General features: G+C 45.9%; 1 protein-coding gene across 1 annotated transcript; it reads left to right on the top strand.

Moving 5' to 3' along the window:
• The first annotated feature begins 65 nt into the window (after nt 1-65).
• Nucleotides 66-21,829, top strand: LOC144155348 (docking protein 5-like). The gene is made up of 7 exons (XM_077686719.1): nt 66-503; nt 932-1,016; nt 5,208-5,430; nt 7,777-7,893; nt 9,492-9,681; nt 15,131-15,278; nt 17,084-21,829. The coding sequence occupies exons 2-7, from the start codon at nt 951-953 to the stop codon at nt 17,339-17,341; spliced, it is 1,002 nt and encodes a 333-aa protein (XP_077542845.1). The 5' UTR covers nt 66-503; nt 932-950; the 3' UTR covers nt 17,342-21,829.
• Nucleotides 21,830-22,781: the final 952 nt, after the last annotated feature.

Raw genomic sequence — 22,781 nt, 5'->3', positions numbered from 1 at the left:
ATTTTATTTCTGCTCTAGTTCTTTAGCTGAAGAGGAAAACAGCAAACGAAGAAGAGAGGAAGACTGAGAGAAGCATGAAAGATGGAGAGAAGGGTTGGAGCTCTCCTGGCTCTCCGACGCATAGCCACAGGAGGAAGGACAGGGAAGGAAGCACTAGAGGAAGGGAGAGGTGGCAAGAGAGTTACATGCGCGTAGCCGTTGGCGGTGCCCCCAGTGCCCCTCGGAGGGAGTGAGTCGAGCCAGCCGAGCCGCCGAGCGAGCTGGGAAGGAAGTGGCCCAAACCTGATTGATGACGATCACGGAAAAAGAAGGCGGATGCCGAGTGGGCTTGACGCGGACCGTGATCGAAGATCTAAGCGTAACCCGAGCAGCACGCTTACTGGTAACAGAACAAGCATGGGTCGAGGCATTGTGCTACATATCCGTGTGTCTTCGCGCTTGAATACGGACCTTCGGACCTAGGCAGCGAAGAAAACAAGGTGGCAAACATTTCGCGGTCTCAGGTGAGCAGACAGACCCACTAAGCCTAACCTCTTTTCCTTTTTTTTTTTAATTCTGTCATAAACGACTTGAAACTGCTACGATCGCACTCGTTCAGTGTAAAATCCCAGAAACAACTGCTCGTTTCACCGTGCTGTGCGAAAAGTAGTTTGACTTCTAGCGTGCCGGCGCTGGAAATGAGCACCTAGATGTTGCAGACCTACGAGACAGCGTTTATGGAGCACCCCTGTAAAAGCAAGTTCGCGGGTCTGGATCAACAAGTGATGCTAGTTAGCAGATAGCTGTTGCTGCCGAAGGCTGCCGCGTGTGTGTGTATTTGTGTAGACGTTATGTAAATATCAGGTGTTTTTAGCTCATTCACTTTTCGGTTGCGGTAGATCACATGCCCGTGTATGCCGCTGTCGTCCAGCATTGTGTACAAACTTCGCAGGGCTCCTAGAGGTGCAGCCATGGCAACAGACACGAGTGACATCGCCAAGCAAGGCTATGTTCGAGTCCGCAGTCGTAACATAGGCGTAAGTGAACCCTAGCTTGTTTGTATTTTTATTTTGTATGCCCATCAGCGTATGTGTGCATGTGTTTTGAGTTAGCTAGGGATACTTGCTGTGTGTTGACTGGGTGGTATGTTGACTAGGTTCACTAACTTTGTTGCCAGGAAAAGTACTTTTGTTATAATAAGAGGAAGAGGGTAGTGGTGGTCTACTAAGGTTTAGTTTTTTTTTTATTGATAGAGTGTTCGTGTTTATATCGTTGGATTTGTAGTGCATGTATAAGACATTTAGCTGTGAAACACTTCCGTAGGCTACCGTTAATTCGTTTCCCACTGCCAATTTCGGCTGCTAGCCCAACATTAGCAGTAATTAACGATGTACCCATAATAACTAATCAGTGTTAAAAGGTGACGCTAGGGTGGTGATAACTGAACTGTATTTAAAAAAAAGAAGCTAAATACCACAAAAATTCACATCTAGCTTGCAGCTGGTGAATATGAATTGATCAGAAAAAACCAACCATGCTTTGGCAGAGAGTTTGGAAGAAAATGCTGTGCTCGAATAGTTCCCGGAGCTGTTATTGATTATTCCCCACACATTCATTGTATGTTCATGATCACATCTGTTGTGTGTCCACGGCCGCGGCAGCCGCTTTTCTGATGGAGGCGAAAAGCAAAAACGCCTGTGTGTACTAGATTTCAGTGTACGTTAAAGATCCCCAGGTGGTCAGAATTAATCCGGAGCCCTCCACTACGGCACGCCTCATCGCCTGCGTTGCATCGGCGCGTTGAACCCTACAGTCAGTCAATCTATTGTGTGTCCATAGGATGTCTGCAAAGATGTGGTGGATGTATAAACACGACCCTACTTATCCTGTCAGTCGTACAAAAGAGAAAATGGATATTCAGACAAAAAGCAAAATGCTTTTTCAGGCATAATAAACATCAAACACATGGTATCTAAGCAGCTACTTTATTATGTGTTAAAGCACATCAGCAAAAAAGAAACATGTGCACAGAAAGTAATAGACTCACTTAGCTTAATATGCTACTGAGGTTGCTTGCCTTTATTTTACACCAAGTGTGCACGTGATATGCAAATTTTGGGGGCACAGTTTGATGGTAAAGGGATGAATTTCGCTGTACTGTGCGTTGAAGTGTAGTGCACATGTGCAAAGTGCTAACTGTGCACAGTGCTAAGCACAAGGACCCACTTCTTAACTTTTCATTTGGTTGTAGAATAGACTGCAGTAACATACATGAACTGTCAGTAGTAAAAGTATTAAAATTTTCTGCTGATTGCTTCTATCAAACACGACTGGAGCAATGCATTTCTGGTTAACCAGTGAAGTGATATCTATCAAAGTGCACTGAAAAACTATTAAAATATCATTTCATGGGCACGCATTCTAGACAGGTCATGCATATAGGATGGCAGAAAGAGCAATTATAGTGTTAGAATGAAGGGTAAGAAAATTGGAAGTGGTAAAAGGAAACATTTAGATCTTGTGCCGTTAACATGCAGAGGCAGCAGCGCTGCACACCAAAAGCTAACTAAAGTTTAAAATTTTGTTTTGTTTGCATTGCGTAGACTGGCTCAAACACACTTTTCAGCGTTTATCCGGTCGATAAAGCAGTATTTAATTCATAAAGCCTGAAAGAAGAAAAATACCATGCGACATTTGTGGTGGTCGCAACAACAACAAAGATGCGCTGTGATTGGACAATGTCCAAGATTGGAATTCAAACCAGTTTCGGTTTCAGTTCCGTGCACATCATGCTTGGCATCCGACGTTATCGCTGGTTGGGCATTCTCGGTATCTCGGGAATCGCAATACCCCGCTTCTGCCGTGTTTTGTGGGCTAACGAACGGGATAACAGAGCACCCCGGCTAGCTCAGTCGGTAGATTCCCCAAATTCCCATGAATATCTTATCTCTACCTATCACATTCCTTAGGGGAAAAGTGATCGCAAATGTGTGGTCGTACTGCTGGCCGCTGTGCTAGTTCACCCAGCACAAAAGGTGTTTGGGTACCTTGTTTTTAGGCTTTACAATAAACGGTTCAGTTGATTTTAATTCCGTAGTACTTTTCTGACTCTCCACCCGCCTTTAATTAGCTTTCAATTTTCTACTAGCGTACTAGTCAGCGAAGCGTCACATGTATGCTTGTGTGGAACTAGTTAATAGACTTTACTAAGCTTGGTACAGTCTACAAACTAACAAACTAAAGTCGCATTCTTCCAGGCGCGAATCGTGTCATGGCTTAGTTTCAACTGAGCGAACAAACTGCGACTACCTGCCGGCCGACTTGGCCGACTGACTGTTCGAGGGTCGGTGAGCAACACACTAGTGCAGTCAAGCCAAGGCCATCTTGAGTGAGCATCACGCAAAACATCATAGGAAATCGGCAAGGAGGTAGCAGAGAGAAAGAAGCACTTTGGAATTGATTTTTCTACTAAATAAAGTTGGGTAAATGCAGTGTTGTCAAAACATGGCCTAGGGACTCCAGACTACAATTTGCACAAGTAATCTCAACGTTAACAAATGACTGCAGTGTCCCTTTAAAGCTTTCAATTTATAATTTGTGCAAAAAAAGAAATGCAATTTGAAATTTAAAATTATGCTTTTTACTTGTTAACTGATTGGTTGCTTCCTCTCAGAAAAAGGCTGTGCATAGTATGGCCAGGTGGTTTTCAACCATCTCGAAGGTGTTTCACAAACTGTGGAATTCAGTTGCTTTTTTACAATTGGGAAGTGGTTTTATGGAAGTGGCTTTGTGGCAGCACTGGGTCACCATTGAGTTCTGCGGCTATCGGTTTCAGTGACATTTAATGCACCACATGACCAGGATATAAAGCTTCCTATCCACCTTATTTGTTATAACTGCATCAGCAGTGTTTCTTAAGAACAAACAGTGCAAAACAACGGAACACAAGGAAGAGAATATGAACAGAGACACAGTCCTGTGTCATTCGTATGGTCTTTCTCGTGTTCCATTGTTTTGCACTGTTCATTCTTTCGAAGTGTCCCAGCTTGCCAAATATTTTGTTTTAGAACTGCGATTCGTTCACTGAAACTGATTTCTGGTGAAATTTAACAACACCTAGTGCTACATTAACTTATTTGTTTGTTGTGAAATGGTAATGACCCCTGATCAAGAGTAAAGATCAGTGTGAGACTTTGGTGTGGCATATACAGTTGCCACGGAGCTTTCACTTTTTATGGTAGATGAGTAAATCGCAAAGAAATCGCACAAAGGACGAGGGAGGTTGGTCTCCCTCGTCCTTTGTGTAATTTTTTTGCGCTTTACTCGTCTACCATGCAATACCGACTTGCCCATAAGTCTGCCTTAATCAGTTCATTTTGTAGTGCTGCAGTCACTTAGACTTTGTGTTCAGTCTTTTCGGTCTTTAAAAATGGGTTTTATTATGTATGCCTAAAGGGGCAAAAGTGAAACAGTATGTTGGCTGAATTGTATTCAGCAGATATGGTAGGTGTAAAGGGTGTGATAAGCACTTGCTTGTCTAATTGTGGTTGCGTGTTGCTTCATTACCCACACAGTAAAAAAAAGCTAAAAAATTCTGTCGCCTGTAAACAGTGTCCTGTAGGACTACTGCAGTTTGAATTCTGTGCGACCCCACACATCACCAGCATCGTGTTATTTTCGGTATGCTATCGCAGCCTGTGGTGTTCCTCCTTGATTCACCAGCTGTTAGTAAGCTGCACGAGTATTCCCTTCGGCAGAAAATTGTGTAGACAGAAGAGGGCTGGAAGCCCCAGTGTGCTGAACCAGATTCGCTCAGGACGCCAAAACAAACAGGATCATATGCTCCAAAGGGTCAAACTTTAATGGCTACCCTGGGAGATGGGGCTGTAGTTATGACTTTTTTTTTAGCACTGCAGAGTTATCACTGTCATTCCTTGTATCACTGTCATTCCTTGTTTGCTAAGCACATTTTTTAAAGGCATCTTCCCAGCAGAGTTCTGTTAATGAAACCTGCAGTGGGCTCGTATGCATACATTTTCTGGGGTATGTGTGTATGTTCCTCATCTTGGTGTCCTGCCTTCACCGTGCCTAAAAATGCAAACAGTGCTCTTTGCCTTTCCCAAGGGTGAGATGCTGCTTTGCCAGCGACTGTGTTTGTACGGGCCGCAGCCATCCTTTTTTACGTCTTCCCCGAGGGGGTGCGTGAAACTAGTACACTGCCCCTGCAGGTGTGGCAGCGGCGTTGGCTTGTGCTGCGTAAGGGGACCAGTACGACAGCGTGCCGCCTGGAGAAGTATCTTGAGGAGAAGCATGCCCGTGCCCATGCGGGCCAGAAGGTGGTCCTCCTTGGAGCGGCCACCAGCATCACCCGCCTCCCATCCAGCGTCCGGAAGCACGCCTTCTCCATTTGCTTCCAGGATGGATCAGTCAAATCGGTAGCATGTGACTCAGGTAAGAATGGGTGGAGGACTGATTGCACACTGTGATGTTCGTCTGTGCATATTCTATATTTTTTTTTAATGGTACCTTATCGTACGTCTTGTCAGAAGACCATGCGCACACCTTGTGGAGAGGAGTCGTGGGTTTGCTGCTGGGGTCCACAGCTCGTTTGTGGGTTGTTAAACAGTGCGTATCATGAAGCGTTTGGTGCAACTTATTTTCCTCCGCTTTGTGAATGGGCTTTCCCATAAGGGCACACGTACTGAATTACACAGACAAATTACAAAAACACAAACTGCTTGCTGGGGGGGGGGGATTTACTCAGCATGCCTACAACTAATTTCAGAAACGTGAAGCATTGGCTGCGCTGAGGGATGCATTAATTGGTGCGGCCATATTAGATGGCACTAGAGCGAAGCACAGGACCACTGAAATTCAACGTGTGGGTGTTAGAGGGGGTCTAGCTACACCCGCTGGATGCCAATGCGGACAGCGCTGAAACCCTGGCCATCCATCTACGGCATCTACGTGAACACTGCATCACGTGGGGACACCACGACAGGTTTGATGCATTGACAAAGCCGTGGCAGGCTCCAAAGGGCCAGGAGGAATCAGGGGCTTTATTAGCTGAGCAGTACGAGTAATTAATTACATAGGCAACGTAGTTGCTATATACTAACGTGCGCTTCAGCGACTGGCTGCAGAAGTGCCGGGAAGGTCGAGGCTATGTGTGGGCTGCAAGTGAGGTTGGCCTAATGGGCCTAACCTCGGTGTCCGATTATGAGCAAATAGCCCCATCCCGAGTGAGCTGGTGACAACATAGAGGACGAGCAGCGCCTCTCCCCCTGTGAAGCGTCCCTGCTGTCGTAATAAAAAAGGGTGTGGGGAAAGGTTCCCGGGTAAGGAGGGGCGGGGCGTTGGCGGCGTAGGAGCAGTTATCGCCTGCTGGTGCGTCGGCCCGCTGGCCTGCGTGATGACTAGCGACGTGACATAGCTCGCAAGGTAAACGCGGGAGGAGGTAAAGGGGTGGTCTAAAGGGTCTTCACAAACAAGTGCTCAGCACAGCATGCATTGGTACTTGTTTGCGTTAAACAGGGCTGCTGGTGTGCTTCCGTCTCGCTGGCACTGACCCTAGCTCGGCACCAAACAAATGGCACCATCATCCTGAGGAGCTTTTGTGAAACACAAAGGCAAAAAAGGCACAAAATGGAGGTTGTATGAAAATGTGTACAAGATCAGGCCAGTCATTTCCCTTAGCCAGTGTGCTGAAACTTCTACAGCATTACAAACAACACAAGAGACAGAAAAGGAGCAGGCACTTTTTTGGCATGCAATAACTCCGTTAAAACTGATCACATATACAGAATTCTTATGGGGGAGGTTATACGAGCTAAGATTATAGCATATGCTTCATAACACCAGCCAAGGCTGCTTCAGGTCTCTCTAAGATTCAGTGATCAAGTATTTAAATAATCATTTGACCGCTGATCCTGCTCCCAAGTCTTGGCCAATGTCTCAACACTTTTTTGCTTTAACCACGGGGTACACAAGAGGTGGGATGCAGTTGTGATGGAGGGATTTCGCAATTTATCCTAATCACAGTTGGTGGGAACACGGGATCACATTGCTTTTCGTACTGTCAGTGCAGCGTGCACTTAGACACAGGGCACTGTAATGATATTAGTTGCAGTATCAGGACATTGATTCTCTGCTGGGCTAGTAGGCTGCTCTAATAGTTACAGAAGTCCTTCACTCCTGTGTTCCTATGAACTGTAATTATTGAGATGGTATGCAGAGTTGTATAGACCGATTTCTCACTGGAGGCCAGAGGGCATCACATTCTGTGATAAAATCACTATGTGCTATACTATTATACTATGTGTAGCACCGAAAGTGAGGTTTGCTGCTGTGACACCTGACTGCGCTAGCAGACAGTTGAGTGTATTAAAGGTGAACCCATAAGAAAAATAAAATAACCCATAAGAAAGAATAAAGAAATCCAAATCTGTCAACGCAGTGAAATCTAGCTTGCTGAAATATATTGTTCATCATGGCAAATGCTTATCCTTTTCTCTTGCCATGGGAAGACAGCTCAGCTGGTAGTGCCAGAGCGATGCAGTGTGCTCTCTTTAGGTGTCACGTGCTCCTTATACGAAAATGGGGTTTTCAAGAGTGATTTTTCAGTGCAGTTGTTAAAGAATGCCCCATCGTCTCAATCCTACCATAAGGTCAGCCTGAATCTACCCTTGACTAAACCGTTCCATAAAAGTGCACGCCTGTGTCATGATTGTAAGTGGTCCCAGCTTTGTAAGTTGTCATGGTATTGTATTGTTGAAATGCGGTTGATTTTTGTCGCAGACCTGGAAGCAGACACGTGGGTGAAGCTCATGCTCCAGGAGTGCCTTGAACCACAGTCTGGGCTTTCTGCCGGGGAGCCCGACATTTTAAGCCCTGGGATCCAAAAAGAACTCCAAGGTGCACCTTCATGGTTTTCCCTTTTCTTTTCTGAAGGCAGAGTGACAAACACGCACAGCAGTTTGCTAGCGGGGGTTCTCCGTTCTTTTTTTTTTTTACATGAAAGCACGCAAAGCTTTTCTTTAATAATTGCAAGCCTAAGGTACATGTTGTAGAAAAAAAAACCTAGATAAGGTGGCAAAAAGAAGCCACCTTTGTGTTAGTCCACTTATAACAATGTCCAAGTGCCAAGGAAATCCCATCGTTATAACTAGTAATTGTTATAAGCATTTTGTGAAAAAAAAAAAAAAAAGATGAAACAGCACTCAAAACAGTTTATTTGCATGCAAGCAATGTCGTACTACTGCTTATTTGAGGAAAAGAAGCCATACTCGGTTAGCTTTGTCTGCCGTACGCAAAGCTGGCGCACATCTTTTTCAAGAGCATCTATAGGTGCTTCACCTAGCTGAGCTAAAGGTCCTTGGTGGAAACGAAGGCCCCGAGGGACTGTGTCATGCGTCGGGCCTCCTGCGATGACACTACCCGAGCAGGCTCCACAACCGTGTCGTCACAGTCGTCGCTCACCGCTGTCCGCAGCACGTATCCGCACAACGGATACGTGCGCTCGGAAGTTTCCAAAACGTGGGCCCCGGCCCCTTCTGCAAAAAAATGGAGGCAGTTGAAGAGGCACCCAGTCAATTTCAAAAAGCAGTGCGCACGTGACACAACAAGCGAATGCACGTCTCGTAAGTGAGCGGCGCCGCGATCGCGCGAGTGGGTGCGGGGATGAGGCCAAAGTGCGAGCGCCGGGAGGGGGTTCGGAAGGAAAACTGCTCCCCCCCTCCCCTCACTTCTTTATAAGCGGCGTAGTCTACTCGTTTTCTGAGGGGTGAAAGAGATGCGAACGCATCGCGGCGCATGCCGGTGGCGCGATGAGCTGGTGGCAGCTTGCATTTTCAGCGCACGCTGGAACCAGATTCAATCGTTATATCCGATATCGCGGCACTGGAGCATTGTATAAAGGGTTTATTTTAGTTTATTTTACCATAGAAAGCATACTGAAGTGGATGGTGCCATAGTTGTTCATCGTTATGTCCGCTATATTGGTATACACGGTATTGTTATAAGTGGACTCGACTGTTTCTTGTTTTTGATTTCTGTGTGTGGTAGTGGGGATGCAGGAGGCAATTCTCACCTGAAGGTGCTTCTCTGCTGGCATCCCATGACATTGCTGTCGTTTGTTGTAGTGAAGAATATGAAGGGATTCTAGAATCATCAGGCAGTCACAGCTCTGCATTATGACAGATGCAGAGCTGTTATATTACAAATTTCCAGCCCGCTGCCTGCATTGTGGCCTTGCCCACCTGTTTGGAGTACTGTGAACAGTTGCAGAACAGAAATGTCCTGCCTTGCTTGGTTCAGGCGACTATCCTGTACTCAATATAGTATGGTCGCCTAATCATGCATGCTTGGCAAGAAGCTACGCTCCGCACATATAACTTGCACTTTGGTGTCTACCCTGACACCACTCTTTCATTTTCACTCGTCCGTTCTCAAAAAGGAACTAAGCGGTCTACCTGTGCTTGTGGTGCAAGGGATTCTGTTTCCTGTTCCTGCAGAACAATTCCACGTGTATCTGGTTCCAAGCCCAAAGCTGGACGTGTTTGGTGAGTGCCTGCTGCAGGTGACCCACGAGCACATCTACCTCTGGGATCTACTCAGCCCTCGCACCAAGCTAGCTGCGTGGCCCCTCACTGCACTCCGCCGTTACGGTAGTGACCCCGCCAAGTTCACCTTCGAAGCTGGCAGGTTGGTTGCTCTCTTGGCCATTAGCAAGTGCAGGAGGCCTCGAAATGGAACAGGGGCTGCTCTTTGTGCTGTTGTTGACATTGCTTGACCATATTTGTTCTCTGAAACCTCTTTGAACGTAGCGGCAAAGTTTAACTGTGTATGTTGCAGTTGAGGAGTCACCTACGTAAGCCTAGCCTGTGAAGTGTGCTTCACCTGCTAGCAGTTATGCAATCGTCTTGCTGTCATAACTGGTGGCTCTCGCACAGCTCTCATTCTACTGTGCATAATGTTGCTCAGTGTGGATGAGGGTTTGGCTGAGAAATGGTGTCTCACTCGCAACAAATGAAGACAGAACATGCGAAATTAATGTTTGGTTACAAGACTATTGCAGATGTCTTTTGTGGCATTGGGCCCATAGTTCAGATGGTGTAGTTGCCGGTGCTTCAAGCCCTGAAACAGGGTTTGTCAAAAAATGGCAAACAAGATGTGCAGTTTAGGTAGTGTGGTGATTAAAGGGACACTGAAGTCAAAATACAGGTTGCTCTAGAATGATAATTACCTTACCGGGAATATGAATATACCCCTCTTATGTGTAGCTTTTTTTAAAGGAGTACTGACACGAAATTTCTCGCTTTCAGTTTTTATGCTGTAAAGAATACCTATTGGCCCAGTAATTACGAACATCGAACCGAAAGCCGTCAGCCGCCAACACAGAATTAATTATAGCACGTTTATTGCAACCAATTTCAAATTTGGTCGCCGTGCGGAAAAATGGCCGTTCGAAGGCCAGCCTGCAAGCGGGCCAGCCTTACATCACGGTCTCACCCGTGACGTCAGGGACGTTTTTCTTTCCTCCATGCGTTCGCCGCATCGTCTGCTACGATTGCACATGGTCCGCACTCGCCCGCGCAGTCGACATGTCATCTGAATCGTCAGACTCGGATGAGTCGCTGCCACACGACAGACAGAACAACTTTATTTGGCCAGGCGATTAGGCCGGCGATGTCTTCACCGTCGTCCGTTTTTTAATATCACTGCGGCTCGAACCGGCGCAGACCGTGATAGCAACAGCTTGTCGCCACTCTTCTAATCAATCTGATCGAGAAAAAAAAGTTCCACATGCGAGAAAGTAGATGTTAGTGTGTTGAAAAATTGTGCTAGGGGTTGTTATCAGCGCTGAATTTAAAAGTGGCGTTCAGATATTTGCCGCGATGGTAAGCCTACGCTAACCGGCAGCAAAGGTTCGGCGCTCCGACCCAGCACTGCCGGCACCGCGGTGCGGCGAGCGGCCGAAAGATGGCGCCACCTGCGCGCTAGAATCAAAACAGGCCGCGGCAGATGTCTTGGTCACCGATCGCTGAAACGGAAATTATTGCCAAAATAAACCTCCATATGCGAAAAAGGGGATGATTGTGTGGTGAAAAGTTGTGTAAGGGATGGTCATTCGCAGTTGTACAGATACCAGCGATCAAATAGTCGCCACGATACTAAGCCTGAAGTTCCCAACACCCAAGGTGACCCGTGCAACCCCGAGCCCGCTGGCTTGGGCGACGGTTCTTGCGGCCGCCGCCGCGCACGAACTCAGTCCACGTTTAGCGCTGCATGTCGTCGCGTGGAAAATAATGCATCTTGGCGTCGTCGTCGATTTGCTCAAACAGGCTTCCGCGAGCAGTACTTCGCATACCGCGAGCTTGCCATAGCACAACTTGGGCAAGCTCGGCGACGCGCACCGCCGCGTTGTCGCAGTGCCCGCCGACATCGCGCACCGCGCGGTGCCGGCACCGCGCAATTTTCGGCACCAGTGCAAGGGAACACCATGCGCCGGCCACGAAGTGAAGAGCAAAGACGTCAAACACGCAACGTTTACAAGCATTGCTCACACAGCTACGCCCTTGTCTCCTGCCCAAACGAATACAGTTAAACCTCGATATAACGAAGTCGTACTTGCGGGCGAAAATTTCATTAAATCGAGAATTTCGTAAAATCGAGGTTTCAATTTTACAGTTAATTTAACCAGTTATTGAGGTTTCAAAACCTTGCCCATCGCTCAGAAACAACGCCTATGTAGTTACCTCTCCACTTAAAGCGAAATTTGTACTAAAACTGGCTGCGAAAATTGTGTGAATTAAGAGCTTCAACACTTAAGCAATGGAATTCGGATATCCGACAGTAGTTCGTGTCGTCGTAAAACCGGTGCTTTTTCCGCAACGCCTCATTAAATATGATAACAGACTAGGTTCCCACTTTTTCTTTTTTTCATTTCGGTCACTACTAAACGCCGCTGTTAGTCAATTGAACCCGCGTCCATGCCCCGTGAACTTCACCCCGGCGAGGTGCTGGTTCGAAGTTCGTCCGTTCGGTGGTAGGCTTAGGCGCGGTGTTGAGGGGTGTGGCGGGCCAACAGCAGAAGGGTGCTATAAAGCTTTCGAAAGACTTTTTTCATGCACAAAGGCTCTGCAGTATGGGCGCGTGATGCAACCACGACACTCGAGATAAAGCCATGATTGAGGGTTAGCGGAGTACACACAGACCGCTTTACTTTGTGGAGCAGCGCTTACAAGCTTCCGCTAAAGCGGAAAGCTTACATTAAATATCTTCTGGCCAAATTTGATTAAGCAATTACTTTTATGCCGCTGAGCAATAAAGAAACGGATTTCTCCGCATCGCAGCTGTCTACTGAACACGTTTTGACCACGTTCGGAGAGCAATTTATTGCCACCAGCACTCAATGTTCAAGCCGTAGTGAAGAAGTCCGTAAGCAGTGCTTGGCGTTTATTGACCAGGGTGGGCTTTACGTGACGCTCGTATGCTGACAGCGCTAACAAGGCTTGCTCTTAAACATTCGCGTGCTCCTGCGTGCCTCCGCAGAACGTCGATGGCATCCATCACTTCGGTGGCCTTCGGTTTCACCGACACTTCCTCAAGCTCTTGTTCGGAACACTTTTCTTTCCCTTGGAGTGCTCATGCTGCTTATAAGACTCATCTAATGATGGACGAACAAAATATTAATGTGGTTATCAGCGAGCACAATCTAGAGCAGCAGTACCGTGAGCAAGGACGCGTAGAAAACAACACATGAAGTAGGCTTCGGCAGCCTAAGCATAGAGGGCGCTGGCGTAGGCAACGATGGAGACGTCAAAATGGTGGCCGCACTATTAAACCGTCCATGACCGCTAACGGTTTTTGAGCAGCTTCTTTCATCGCTTTTACTTGTTGTCAACTGCATTTTATGCCGCTGAGCAATAAAGAAACCGCTTTTCTTTCATTTTAGCCTTTTAATAGTTAATGTGATTATTGAATGTTTTCAATGTAGGCTCTGAGAGGCAAAATAAAACGTGCCTCGACCGGAATTTCGTTCTTCCTCTCTCGCCATGACTTCGTTAAATCGAAAGCGCCACACGAAATTACTTCGTAAAATCGAGGTAAAAATTCATGGATTTAGCAAAATTTCGATACAAAACTTGAAAAAATTCGTTATATCGCGAATTTCGTTAAATCGAGGTTCGTTATATCGAGGTTCAACTGTACCACCGACAACAGCAGCGCAGGATATCGTTTCCGGTTCCGAAAACGACTATATGACGTCACCCTGAACCGGCCAGACACGCAGGCCGATGTTTCGTCACGCCGAAAGCGATTTCGCTAGTGCTGCCGATTTGTGGAAGCTCGCGGCCTGGACAATCAAAATCGATTTTAGATGTGATTCCGGCCTTGGATCGCTGCAAAAATTTCTGTGAGGCATCTGTACAAACTACTGAAGCCAATTATATAATTTTTTAGGCGTCAAAATTTGGTGTCAGTACTCCTTTAAAATGGGGTAGAAAATAGTGAAAACTTGAAGGTGCTGCCACCATTGGCGATACCGTGCAACTTGCTCCGGGAGTGGTTGTGCGCAACATCTTACCTGGCTGCCACTGGATGGCACTACTTGTCCGTACTTGGGCGCCGGTACCACTTTTCGAGGAAGCATGTGAGCTACGCACGAGCGGGTGGATCTATGCCAACATTCACGGGGCCTGAAAAGGACAATATGTTTTTCTGCAAAAAAGCGTCAATACTGATCATGGGGCCCATGAACGAACATTTTGCTCAGTGTTCTGGAGCTGCAAAGGATGTGGGAGTTTGGGAAAGCACGACTGATTTGATTGAAACTGACGAAACCATTCGGTGCGTGGTAGCATATTCGGTTGCTTCTATACCGCTCTACATCACCACTGCCTCACTTGCTTCCGGTTTATTATGACGCAAACAGTGGCTGCCGTCGCTGTTTGTGTAATGTTTGATTGGCGATTTCTCAGCAATTGAGGCATCTTTTGGCACTGAATCAACTCTAAAGTGGCTACAGGGAGGTCTGACTTTCGTTTGAAACCAACTTGCTGGTTGCCTTCAGTGTCCCTTCAACATTTGAGCCAAGAATTCTATGTCTACATGCATTTGAAACTCACCACTTCTTTTCTTCTTTTCTTTTAAGCACCGGTTGTGCTAACTGGGTTCACGTGCGGCAAAGCTGCCAATGATTAAACCTGAAGTCTGCCAGGTACTGAGGGTAGGTGGCCCTTGCGCTCAGGGAAAAGAAAAAAAAAAACTTGCAGCATTGCGGAGTATTAGTGGGCAGAGGTATCACGACCCCATTCCCCTTGACGAGAAGAAAGGGCCTGAAGTGATTTTCGATGTTTCACTACCGTAAATAATTTACCATTTCTCAGAGGGCTCAGAAAACATTTTTTTCCCCCTGTAAATGACTGTTTTGCATATATTCAAGTCAGGGTTCACCCCAGGAATTTTTGAGAAGTGGACATTTTGAGAACGGAAAGGAGGCAAGATGTTGAAGAATTTCAAATTTTTATCACAGCAATTGAGCTTTGGTCACATACCGGATATTTTGTGGTGCCACAACATGAAGAACAAGGGAAGCCCCTAAGCAAAATAAGAAAGCTACAAGCGCAAGCATTGACTCCAAGATTTGCTTGCTGCTGGCAATCTGAGACTTGTTCAGACTCCTTTTGACGCAGCCGGATGGTGGTAGAAGGTCCGGCCCGCTGCTGCTGGCATTGCTATCGCACAGTGGTCTTTTTCAGTTCCTCAGACGCGCATTTCAAACGGGTCAGTCAGAGCTGTGGGTGGCCTACTGAAGGCAGTGGGTGGGGAATCAGAGCAGTGGAAGGCATTTCAACCACCGCCCACCGTGGGGAGAACCCTGGTTCAAGTATACCGAGGTTTTTACGATTGAATGTATTTCCAAAAGTTGTGTCACCTGAAAAGCAAGAGGCAAAAATAATGCAGTGTAGGTGCATTGTAGATTCACTTCTTAAGAACACTTCCTAGACATAGAAACGCTTCCAGTATAACAGTTTTTCAGATACAAAAAAAAATGTTACCACTCACTGAGAACTTGCCAGGCCTTGGGTTCTGGCCTCCTCTTCTCTGGATCAGATTTGACACACTCTACTCTTGTGGAATCTTGCAGGCACTGTGCTACAGGGGAAGGCATGTTTGTGTTTCACACCCTGGAAGGAGAGAAGATCTACTGCAAAGTTCACCAGGCCACCCTGGCCATTGCCGAGGCACATCATCGGTCCAGGCGGCTGCAGGCTCTGCCATCAGCTCCACCTCAGGTGGCTTTCTCACTCTGTTCGAAACACTTTTTGCGTGGGCTGTATGCAACACTTGAGATAACAACTTTATTGGGGCGGCATTTAATTGGCTAAGGTGGTAGCTGATGCACACCTTTTAGTTTTTCAACTTGGCACACGTGCTGGCTTGACGTGGTTGTGGCCTGGCATGTGGCTTTCCCTTCAATGCATGAGCTGTGGTTTTATTGTAACGACAGTGCGCTGCAGGAAAGCTAGCAATTTTTTTGTTTTTCAGGACCTGTGCAAACACTTGGGCGTGCAAGAAATTACCACATTATCGTATTTACTCGATTGTAACGAGAGTGTTTTTTTAGAAATTTTGGCTACTTGAAGTCGACCCTTGCGTCACAATCGAATACGGAAATTTTTTTCAAGATGCAGTGAAAAGTTACCCCTCGCATTACAATCATGGTCGTGTTAAAATCGAGTAAATACAGTAACTTGACTCCTTTAAGCTGATACCTTTTTCTTAAAAGGGGGGTATAAAAGTGGTAGGTCGCCTAGATTTAGGGAATATTTAACTGCGCCGAGTACTCATTCAGACTCGAAAAGTGGCACTCAGTTAGCACCACCTGGGGGCCTTATTGAAAGAACAGTATTGTAGCCACCAGTTATCCGCAGCCATAGCCAACAAAAGCACAAGTCATAGGCCACCATTTTGATTTAGCACTCAGTGTTGCTGTATCAGGTCAGCAGTACTTAAAGCCCCTTCATTGGCGGCAGACGAGAGCAATATCCAGGGGCTGTAGCAGTTCTAAATATCCTCCATCGCATCAATGGCTGTCGGCACCAGAGGAGAGCAGTATGGAGGGGCTTTAGCCAGTACAAGTTAACCAGCTTGGTGCCACTACTTTGGTAGTAGTGCTGTTGCCTTTGGCTAGCGGTTGCCTTTGAGCGGAACTTGTGCTGGCGGCCAAGAGGTTGTCGAGACTCTAGACAAGAAACGTCTGTGTTAGAGGTGTCCTGGGACAAGCCTAGTATGACCCGGAAAGCTTCACTGGCGAGTGCACTTGATAGCAGTGAATGTCCCCCACACCCTGTGAGGGAGACAGCTATAAGGACAGTAAAAACAACACCAGTGACGACAACTATGTTGAGTGAGTGAACCAGAGCAGGTTCGTGGCTAATGAATGCCGTTTTATTTTTGGGGCTGCTGTCGCCCTTGCCTATTTTGGCCGGCTTGATTTGAGGAAATCTTTGAAAACTTTCTGGCCTTCTGAATTCCAGGGGGCAGCTGAGAATGGAGGTTGGGCTAGAGGAACACTGGGCATCAGTGTAACAATTGGTGACAGAGCACTGCTGTGTGCTTTCTCAAAATACTGGGCCTTTACAACTTCACTTATCACACATTCTCCAAGTGTGCCTTTACAAGGCTTGTGTGATTTTCTGCTAGTGCCAGCCCTAGAACAAATCTTTTTGTGTTGTTAGGTTCTTGCATGAAGCTGCACTAATTAAACTCCACATGCAGCAGAAGAGTATAGTAGAGCATCCAGCAAATGAAAACATTTTATGTAGTAATCTTAAAATAATATGTGGTACTAAAATATAATGTTTTTTTAATATACTATAGGAATGTATGTATGTATGTATGTATGTATGAACATACCTGCACGCATCCCTGCCTTGCACAGAAAATTCTTTCTATGAAGCCAAAGGGCCCGGTGTACGTGGAGCCAACTGAGGGCTGCCACTGCAGCGCTAGCGGTTGCCTCTTTGAGACGTGTCCCATGCCCCAGCTAGCTGTACCTGAGCGTAGACGCCACCCCCCCCCCTCCCCCTCTGTGCAGAACCTGATTCCTCCAAGTGGGCCAGCGTCATGTGTGCCATACCGCAATTCGACCAGTCCCCTGCAGCAGTTTAGCTCCACCGAGCACCTGCCAGGGAGCCAGGAACGAATCAGTCATTCGCTGACCCCCCTGCGTGACGTCCCCACCACCTCGCACTCCTTTGACGACATCCTGAACCCCCCGCGGGTCCCCGGTGCCGTCAGAGGAACCTCGCGCTGCAGCCTGCGCTCGCATTTGCTTCAAGTGCAAGGACACTGATGGCAGCAGTGGGCGTGTGATTGTGGTCCGCGGGTACAGACACAGCCGCGGGCATGTGGATTGGCCTCCTCAAGTGACAGCCTAGAGTATGTGCCCTTTCTACCGAGGAACTTTACGACGCGTTTTGTGTGCAGAACTTCAGTGTATACGTCAAACTGTAGCATGGCTACGGGGGCCACCAACCACAGCCTAGTGGCATGGAGCTTGCTTTTGTGGCCTCTAAGGCTCCAGGGCCTGCATACCACAGGCTGTTACCAAGTCCCAGCCCTTCTTCATGTCTGGATTGTGCTTGGTAAACTGCCTCGGTCGGTGTGAAACCGCCGAACGCATTCCAGCTTGGGCCCGTGGGGCATGGGTGTGCTGATAGGAACTTGGTCTTTTTGGACAAGTTGTACGTTTGAATGTTGTGTGCTGTAGACGGTTATAGCTTCTTGTGCTTTAAGTGATGGCACACCTAATCAGATGCAATGACAGAGCATTGTCCTTTCTACCTTCACAATTTGAAGTTTTTCGTGTTGTGTTAACAATGATTAGAAGAAAGACACGGTTTGAATTCTGCCAATTCATTTGTATGTTTTCTGATGTTTGGTGTCGTATTTATTGGCAAAGCCTTCATATTGTGCCACTTTCTTTCTTGAAGCTCACAGCAAATTTGGTGAGTTTGTGTGGGCTACAGACTTTTACAATATGGCAAACTGAGGTACTTGTCACTGTTTCAACCTCTGTGTGAAGTTTTCCTGCTGTTCTGCTTCTAAAAAAGTGAGTAAACACTCCCTCATTTTGTTTGCCACTTCTAATGGCTCGCATGTGTCAAAAAATCTGACCTCTAATGACCTGTGGCAAGACCATGAAGTAGCTCTGTAGCTGGACGTGACGAGCTTTCCATTTGGGAGAAGCAGTTTAATAAAGTTTCCGGATTATTTTAATCCTACAGCGAGAACAAAAAGGTTGCTTTGTGAGCATCCCAATTATTGGGTCCTAGCCGCTGCCTGTGCTGTTAGAATTAAGGCTCTGCGCCTTCTTTTATGTCAGCTGTATGTTGTCACTCGTCCTCTGCTCAGGTCACATGCTTTGTTAATTGATATTGTATGAAACTGTGTGGCAGTGCATCTGACCAGTGTGTGTCCTGTTCCACGTCCCCCTCTTTTTTTTTTTTTTTTTTTTTCCCTCATTCTTCAGGTGCTTTACACACCTGGTGTGTGGCAGCAGAAATTTAGAAATTCTTCCTGGCAGAACTAGCATCCCTTGCAGAGGAATAGACAAGGCAGAAAGGGCGAGGTCTGAGAAATGCAGTGCATTATTTTCAAGTCTTCTCTCTAGAGGCATTTGTTTCAAGCTTTACCAAACCAGTGCTCAAGGATTCGCATAGGGTGAACTTGTAGCTCCTGTGCTGTTACAGCGGAACATCGTTAAGCCATACCTCGTAGGGAGGCAAAAATACTGTGTACAAAGTTAAGTACTAGTATGGCTTAATTAACCAGCTACAAACACGTTAGCTATGTTGACTTGGGAGGGGGGGGGGGGCTTCGATTATGACTACTTTTTAAGTGTAACTACGGCCTAAGTGGGTGCGTACTAACAAGTTTTTACTGTATTTAAATCTTGACTGTGCTTGAATTTTCTTGCTAATGCGCTGATTCACCAGTTGAGTTGCATTTATTACACTGAAGAAATTTATTTCTGGTGACAGTCCAAAGTTCTTGGTCAGGGTATGATTCGTCTGTGCTGCACGTCTCTGATGCAGTTCCTTCAAATTTGGTGAGGGGAGCTTTGCAGCACATACTGTAGTTGGAAAAAGCGTTGCTTTCATTGTGCAAGGATGGAATTAAGTCTTCTCATTTTGTTCTGATTGATGTACATCTTCCTCCCAACCGACCTTTTTCATCACAAGGGACACCCATATCATAGTCAGCTTGACAGAAATAAAAGAAAGCAAACCTGCTCGCAGCACCGGCTGCTTTGATGATGGTGTGAGCAGTCCAAGCTTTTTCCTGGGCTTGGTCTCGCATTTGCACTTTTATCACTATGAACCCACCTGCACAATATATTTTGCCGGCAATGCTGCTTAGGCATCGCATGGCATCATTTCCTAAAGGCTGTCAAAGTAGTGGTGCCGCATTTTCTTCTGGAGAATTAATATCAAGGAGGGGAGGCATGCAGGCACTGACCAGGTAATCTGTTGAGTTAGTTTAAAGCTGGTTTCTGCAGTTGCACTTGTTATGCGTCATTTCATTGCCACCAGGCCTTGTCGTACCTGTGGCAACCTTCAAATTTTAACACATGCACAATAATGTAGAGAGGACCAATGAAATGAAGGCTGCACCTGCCTCGCCTCGGATTGGTATGTGGAAAATATTCACACAGAGGATTGTTGCATGTTGAAAACAAGTGTGCCCCTGTTTGTCCATTTGTCTGGCATTTTCCTGCACTTTTTCTTTCTTTCATTTTCCTGCTCTTTTTCTTAAATGTCTGAATATTCAGATATCAACTTTCACGCCTGTGCAGTCATTTAAACATTTGTTTTCAATCACAACATTAATTCCACTTGACTTGTTAATACCTGTTGACACAAAAGAACCAAAACTTTTTCTAAATCTGTGCAGATAGGAGGCATCTGTGGGTAAGTTGTGTTCTATTGGCTCTAAAAGGGGTTAATCTGTTGTACCTAGCTGTTACAACCCAATTTACTTACAATCTGTGTATTATATAATCTTGTTCCTGTGGTTCAGCAGTAGTACAGTGGATCATCTAACCTTATTCTTGTCGATTGCATGTAATGTGTGGACAACACTGCTGTATTCTGTTAAAATTAATGTTATGCTTAAGGGTGAAAGGAAGTTTGTTGTAAGTGCATTTACAAGCCTGTATGATTTCGGAGGCGGAAAAAAAAAAGCATTTGACGAGTACATGCAAAAATTTGCGGACACAGCTGACCTCTTGGTAAAAAGAAAATATGGAATGTGAAGAGAGGAAAATGTATATTTAATTTAGACACGCTTTTTGACAGTGAAAGGAAATGTTTAACGAATCGAACACTTTTATTACTTCAAGGACGAGTGTCTTCTAACTGCCTGTTAATTGTTGACGTTATTTCACAATTTCAATTGTTTCTATCTGAAACATTTGGATGCTTTGTATAGAAAGTAACTTATGCACCAGTCTTGTTTATCAATGCCTAATGACATGTACTGCATGGGACCACACCACTTCCCTCACATAGCTATGACCATTCAACATGCCAGAGCTTTTGGATAATGGTTCGTTAACTGGTGGTGTATTTATCACAGTAGTTGATTCTTTGTACAGCTGTATGAAGATGAGCATTGCAGCCTTGTATTGCTCACCCATTAGCCTAGCTTGTCGGCAGCTATGCAACAAAACTTGTCAGCAGTTCATGAGTAATGTTATTGCATTTATTAAGTTCGTTAAGAAACGAATCTCCAGCATTGTTGTTGTAATTTCATGCCTATCTTTTCCCCCTTGACTCTCATTTTACCATCATTTTTTTACTTGGTAAAAGAGTGCAAGGTATGCCATGGAACAAATACCATTATTGCAAATCTCATATCGCATTTACATCCCTTGTTCTATTTCATGTCAGATTGGCAGCTGTGGCACACTTTTGTGTGTGTGTGTGGGGGGGGGTAGTGCTTGGAATGTCAGCAAATTGTGTTCATGGGTTAGTGTTATAGGGCTAAGTTAAAGACTGAGGAAATGTGGTGTAGCTCGGAGGCTTGACGCACCTAGCCACTTGCCTTTTTGCCAAGAGTGTGTGTTATGTATTTTAAGTAACCCTAGAACATCGTAACTACCTTGCTGGTTTCTTGTGATGAGCAATTTGTTGTTTGCTGTTGAGAATAAGAAAAAAAGAAAACAAAAGAGCAGCATCTCCGTAGAAGTTTGCCCATGGTCATGTGGCCACCTCTGGTTCTTGTCAAGGGCTGGCCAGCCCTTGTAAAGCCTGATAAAAAAAAAAAAATCGGCCTGAAGTGTGTGGCCCTGGTGCGGCTAGTTATTTTGGCACTTCATGGTGTAGTCGGGCTTTTTCCAGCTAAATGATTCGGTTGATCACTGTAGGTCAAAATGTAGCTTTGAACAAAAACATTTTGTAATCTGCAGTACTAAAATGACAATGAATGTTGGTTAGAATGTGTGTTTCACAGGTCACCTGGAATTAAAATTTGCTTGCCATGTTACTTTCAAGCTGAATTTTACAGAGCTGTGGTAAATACTGGCACAAAAGTAGGTGTGTGTCCTCAAAGCTCAGCTACTGTGTTTGTACACAGGGATGGTAGCCACGAACACCTTAATAAACAAGAACGTTGTGTATTTTTGTAAGAGCTGATTTTGAACCTGTGAAGGTATGTGTAAAATTTTCAAGGAAGTGCAAGCTGCGTTCTTTTATACATTAACCATGTGTGCCGGAACCATCAGTGTACAGGGCGAGTGAACTTGTTGCATAATAAATGTTCGACATGATAGCTCGTACGAATTGTATACTTGTGCACGTGCATGCTTTGGCATCGTATTGGCGACGTAACGAAAAGCTTAGTCTGCATGATCATTCCTTCAGTAAAACTTAGTTGCATTGCAGGCAAAGGGATATTAAATTGGTACAAATTTTTTCTTGTTCATACCAGTGCATAACTGACCAGAGCTGGAAGAACACTCACAAATCAGGGTTGTTGGTTTTGCAAAGTGCGTACAGCTTTGGTTTCCGCAGTTCAGGTACAAAAAATTTCTCAGGGGCACTTAAATCTTAAACCTGTTCTCAGATTTGAAGGCAAAAGTCTGGCAGTACTTGTAGGACTTCTTTTCTGCTTCGTTATGCTTGCATCTCTTTCTTCACTCTCGTTTCTTCATCTTTTGGTGCGAATTGCGTTGACAGACAGACTGGCGGCACTTCACCCCGTGGCTTCCCCAGAATTGGGAGTTCTGCAAGGCTGGCATGTACCTGTTCTAGTACTTGTGTGTCGTCACGTTCGGCTGTCGTGCTGCACACACGGAGGTTCTGCCGTTGGCAACATGCCAAGGTTGCGCCCTGTTAGCCCACTCTGCGCTTGCTGCGGAGGTGACGTTGTGATTCCCATACGGACTCGGACGCATTTTTTACTCTTTACAGCAACGGCCCTTTTTTGTACCGTACAACAATGCCCGTTTTTGACACAACGGACCACTTGAGGCTTTCGCTTTGATTGGCTACTTTTTTGCATGCTGCTGTCATGCATTTGCGTAACCGGAGCGAGTAAGCTTGCTCTGTGTTCTAAGCTCTGGAAAAAAGCCTGCACAGTAGTGACATCCTTGGGCATATTTAGCCTTTGTTCGGCACAGGAAAACGAGTATGCTGTTGTGACTCTGGACCGATACACGACAGTACGCCCTGGTATCCTGTCAACCAGCTTAAGTCAAATTAGTGCTGATCATGCTAACCATGCTGGAC

This window comes from Haemaphysalis longicornis, unplaced genomic scaffold (genome assembly GCF_048455015.1).
Source record: "Haemaphysalis longicornis isolate Haplotype H1 unplaced genomic scaffold, Haemaphysalis longicornis Haplotype H1 scaffold_1, whole genome shotgun sequence".
NCBI lineage: Eukaryota > Metazoa > Arthropoda > Arachnida > Ixodida > Ixodidae > Haemaphysalis > Haemaphysalis longicornis.
Note: the sequence above shows the minus strand (reverse complement) of the source record. Positions and strands in the feature narration are given on the sequence as shown.

Bases quoted from the DNA above. Each gene is read 5' to 3' on its own strand.
- LOC144155348 (XM_077686719.1), top strand. From the start codon at position 951: ATGGCAACAGACACGAGTGACATCGCCAAGCAAGGCTATGTTCGAGTC. The intron at 1,017-5,207 runs GTAAGTGAACCC...CTGCCCCTGCAG, and splicing joins TCCGCAGTCGTAACATAGGC to GTGTGGCAGCGGCGTTGGCT. The intron at 5,431-7,776 runs GTAAGAATGGGT...TTTTTGTCGCAG, and splicing joins ATCGGTAGCATGTGACTCAG to ACCTGGAAGCAGACACGTGG.